Source organism: Perna viridis, chromosome 2 (assembly GCF_037379345.1).
Source record: "Perna viridis isolate PV_CMFRI_1.1 ecotype Kerala chromosome 2, ASM3737934v1, whole genome shotgun sequence".
In the NCBI taxonomy this organism is placed as follows: domain Eukaryota; kingdom Metazoa; phylum Mollusca; class Bivalvia; order Mytilida; family Mytilidae; genus Perna; species Perna viridis.
Window position 1 is genome coordinate 55,424,144 of NC_142446.1, and position 5,201 is coordinate 55,429,344.

General features: G+C 34.7%; 1 protein-coding gene across 1 annotated transcript; it reads right to left on the reverse strand.

Moving 5' to 3' along the window:
* Positions 1–123: 123 nt before the first annotated feature.
* On the reverse strand, positions 124–3,422 carry LOC148626114 (uncharacterized). Its single transcript, XM_088569771.1, has 4 exons — positions 3,277–3,422; positions 2,635–2,915; positions 723–827; positions 124–370 (listed from the first exon to the last, which is right to left on the reverse strand). The coding sequence occupies exons 2-4, from the start codon at positions 2,913–2,915 to the stop codon at positions 217–219; spliced, it is 540 nt and encodes a 179-aa protein (XP_088425897.1). The 5' UTR covers positions 3,277–3,422; the 3' UTR covers positions 124–216.
* Between the last annotated feature and the right edge of the window lie 1,779 nt (positions 3,423–5,201).

Here is a 5,201-nt window from a genome sequence, read left to right on the forward strand (position 1 = left end):
GGTCCATGCATGATAAAAATATTTTTGAATGGAAACTTCAGTTCAGTGATCATCGACGGTGTCGGAAGTAACCACTGATATAAAAAAAAAAAACAAACAAACAAACAAAAAAAAAACCAAAGATTTGTGTGGATTTTTTTTATTAAGCTTAATAATAAGAGAAATAAAACTGAAGTATTGTCTACTTCATAATATAATTTTTATCGTGTAAAACAGTTACTTATACGAACTGACACATTTACAAAATTTTGGGTATGTCAAAGGAACGAATCTGATCTGAGGTTCATAACCCAGGGAGGTATCGTTGATCAGTATATGAGTGTCATAATCAACCTCCTCAACACAATCTCCGTAAAAGCAGTGAGACGTTCTGAAAATAAAATAACATGAAAATGCAATGACTTAATTGTATAGAATAAAAAACAATATTTTTTCTTTAAGAATGTTAAAATTCAAATGTCCTCCTGGTCAAACAAATGTATTTGGGTTATATTTCCGTTTTTTTCAATTTAAAAAAATATATATATATTCCATAACATAAAAATTAAAAAGCTGTAAAAATTTTAAATGTTGAACACTCCTTAATTATTTTTTTGCATTATTTCATCTGTGAATTTGAGTTTTAACTTCCGTATTCAACCGATGGTTTTGAAAGCTTTTTCTTTAAATTTAATTAAAAAGAAAACTTGAATTTTGAATATTGATGGAAATTTTATACTAACAGACATGTTCCCTGATAAATTATCTGCCATCCTCCTGTCGGGTGGTAGACGGAATAATTCTGCCCTTGATACGTCACAACAAGGGGCACAACCGCACTCAGATGACTGTAAAGTTATAAATAGCTTTGTATAATCATTTAATTCGTCACTAATTCATTGGCTATTTGAGAATTTGCGTAAAGTGCTATTATAGTTTAGTTTCACTTTGATAGTTGTTCCGGGTTATTGTTTGTTGAACAATCTTATGAATTGTTGTATGGCAGTGAACGGTAAAGTTCGTGATCGACTTTTAAAACTTTATTGAACGTAACGGTATTTTTGTCTGTTTGTTAAAGAAACTTGAAACTAAAAAAGAAGATAGACGCTAGGCCCTCGCAAAATTGTAACAATTATTTTGTATTTTTTTTTACTTTGAGCATCAACTTTTGTAGCTGTGCATGAGCGGATCCTCTGATTCTGAAGGAGTCCATAGGGGTTTCAGGCTATTATTTGCTCAATTTTGCCCAAGTTAAGTACGAATTTAACGGAAAAAAAAATCCAACAAAAAAGGGGGGCTACCTTCGGATCTCACCCCTTGAATTCGCCACTGCTTCGCTGATCATTGTATATACCTTTATTATAGCTAGTCATTTCCCTTTTCAAGAAAGTTGGGTTGACATGAATCTGTAGGTAAAGTTATCCTCGTTTCCAAAGCCTGCCCAGATTAGTTAAGCACAGAACAAAAAAGACATAATTTGGTGTTTCTTTTGAATTATGTGTATAGTATTTCAGTGTATCAATACGTCGTTACCAAATTTTGTGTACTAGTCAGTCAGTGATGGAATAATTCAGAGGGGGGGCGTTCCCCCTCTTAAAATTAAAATATTGAAATGGAAATCGTGATTCATACCCCCTATATTACTCCAAAAATATTTGACCCTTGTCTCGTTTGGCATTTACTAAAGAACTCTAACAAATAGCCTTCTGGAACAGGGTTATGTTGCTACAAGATTGAAGTCAGCACTACAGAAGTTTTATGATCGTCATCATGAACTCATGGATCGTTATGGTGTATCCATCAGCACCATGAAAACTGATTTATTCAACGGGTCATAGTTTTCCTTTCGTCGTTTGTCTACCCCGGACTTGACTTTTTATGAGCAACTCGGCGGGTGTTTCTAGAAAAGCAGAGGACGCTTACCCTACTGGTGCACCTGGTCCATGCTCCCAGTTTTTAGTGGAGTCCGGGTTGCTCATTTACTTTTGTTACTTTGTATATATGATTTTAGTTACTTCATGTTCTTTGTTGTGTTTGTCTGTTTTCCATGTCTGGTCTTTGTCCCTGGATTACATTCTTTAGATTACCGCTATAACCTTGGTTCCCTTGATTACTCTTCAACGTTCCCCTAATCTGAAATATTGGATCCTCCCCTGTCCGTTGGAAACTGAGATGTACATAAATTCTGATCGTTTTGACTAATTAAGTAGCAGTCTTTCTAATAATCAGACAGGAAGTGATTCATGCATGTCAAAAACCCACTGAATTCAGTTTTATTTCTAGTTCAGAAAAAGTTACTGATCACATCAACAGTCATAGGTTTTCATTTGGTTGTTGCGCTTTTGAGATAAAAATCATATAGATTGTACATGAAATTTGCACTTTGCAAGAGTTATCGTTCTTGATTTGGCTTCATTTTGGTTAATTTTAGTGGGAGATGAATGTATGATTTTCTAAAAAGTGCAGACCTGAATGCAGACAAGATTGTTGTTAAATGAAAGTATAGCATAGGTAGATTGAAAAAGCATCGTTTCTTTGGTGAGTTTTTTCTACATCATGAATCACTTTACAGTTGGCAGTGTCTGAATTTTATGTGGACTGGTACTTAGAAGGTTAAAAAACGTTTTTATCCTGGATGAATACAAAAAATCTTACGTTGTACAGCAACTTGAAAACGACATTGAATATCTCCATGGCCATCTCCAACTCGGGGTTAACACGGTCTTCGTCCAGAAAGTCTGCATTTTTACAATGGATGCGGAAGGACGGCTTCTATTCTTTTTCATCATCATAATTTCTGTTTTGTTGTATATCATGTCTTTAAACACATGCCTGTGTTTTTGGAACCAATCAGAAGTTTCCGAGAGTTTCGAACCTGATGTAGTCACACAAATAAAACCTAGAGCGAGTATAAGCAGCATCAGGTGGTTCGCCATCTAAAGATAAGATTCATTCTAGATATAATTTTTAGATTAACAAACACTTATACAATATGGAAGTACAAATCAAATTTTGAACAATCCAAGCAGTGGCAGGCCTAGGGAGAACGTTTCGGGGATTGGACCCTCCTTCCTCGTTGGAAATAATTCCATGCAAAATTTTGGGAATTATGAGGAAATGGCAAGCTGGGTATATTTCTGGATTGGAACCAAATATATGTAAACTTTAAAATATGTTACTTTCTAGAGTAAAGAGAAAGCACACAGTACAAGATTTACGTTGCCTTTGAAGTTGCGTCAAGTTTACAGTTAAAACTGATATTGTGTTCCATGATGTGATAGAAGAAAAATCACTTACTGTAGGGGGAGTCCGGAGATCGTTTCTTGCCTGGAGTAAATCAATCTATACTCAGTCTGTATATTTTGAATTATATAACGACCGGGATGATGCTGTATTTAAAGACAGGAACAGGGTTTATCCCACCCGGATTTTCGGTTCATATATTTTGTGTTTAACCAATAAGATACTTGCTAGTTACTGCATTTTCTAAACTTAGAAGGCTTAATCTTTTTTTCTGTCTTTTATTTTATTTCAACCCCATTCTTTTAACTTCTACTTTCTTTGCTCGTTTTCTTGGAAATTAACTTTGTACAAGGTAATTGGAAAGGCCAGTTCTGAACTTCCGGAGGGTGTTTGAGCGCTGACACATGTTTGATTTTTCTTTGATTATGTGTAAAAACAGTTACATAATTTAAGATTTCATGAATAAAATAAACCTTGTTTTAAAAGTCAATATAACTGAATATTGCATAATGTTTAGTAAACAGTTGTGTATCAAACCTGTTGCGTTCATGCATTGCTTAGCACAGATACCGTCGTCAACTAAGAGACAATATTTAGATCAGTTGCAGTCCATAACATGAGGACAGGCCTTTAAGCGATTTATTCGTTTGAAAATACGTTATATAACAGTTGTAACCCAATATATTATCTCACTTTTATGGTGTGAAAATCATTTTAGGGACATACAAGAATGTGTGTTGGACATTAAGAAAATTTCAGCTCAAAGTTCCTGTTTTCTTACATATATAAATTTGTATAATGCTTCTCTATCAACTTTCTAAAAGCCCTTTTAATTCACAGGCTTCTTGGCATGGGCGGATACAGAGGGGTTTCAGGCTATTATCTGCCCATATTTTGCGCTAAATTAGCAAACATTTCCAACAAAAGAGGGGTCCCAATTTACAGGATCCACCACTGCTAGATAATCTGAAAGGGACGACCATTTGATTCAGAGTGGGGGGATGCAGATTTTGGAAATGGACATTCTGGCCCACATCTAGAACATGAATGATTTTTTTTCAACTTCAGTCCAGAAACTTCAGACAGTGAAGTAGAAATAAATATTGTCCCGGTTGAAAAAAAAATTTCTGGTCCGCAATAATTCAAAAATAAATATTCTGACCCCACAAAATTTACCAGGCTCCACCTCAAAATTTAATGGTCATCACTAATAAGGCTTTCAGGAAACTTCATCTTAAGCAGTGATCCGAAGTCAGGTGTAAAATATACCTCAGAATTCCGTGTTCCATTTGTCAGACCCCCCTTCCCCCGAAGGTAAGACACTGCCTATTAATTAATTCGAATCATTTAATTAGATATGAACTAACAAAGATATTATTACTTCAATTATCATGAATTTTCGATTTCTGTTTGATAATGAATATGGAATTTATACATCTTATTAAACCTTTGAGGACTTCATGAGGCTAAGGAGGAGGGCGATGTAGCTTCAAGACAAACGCATTACATACAAATGAACATGAAGTTGCACGTGTTGGCGTGCTATGCATTCCCCAACTATAATAGGAAGTTGAAATCGGACAGCAACCAAATTTGCTTTCAACGTATGCCTCCATCGTCATATATATAAAGCCATTTGCCAAATTTAAAACAAATTCATACGAGAGTCGAGATAATTGCGATAAAATTTGGATAAACGGAGGGACAATATGATTCCATTATACTTCCCACTCGTTGAATAAGTGTATAAATAAGATTGTGTGCCAATTTTATTCTTGTGACTTCATTCTTCCTTTTACTAAATAAAGAGGACATAGTTTGAACAGTTACCAGGTTTAATCAGTGTTGGCACAGCTTCGATCTACCTTCCGTTTTTTTTTAAACCTACGCTTTCTTGGTGCTTCTTTTATTCGCTTTATATTTTGTTCCTGTTTCAATAACTTTCGTCATGCATAAAAAGAAAATCAATTATAACAAAA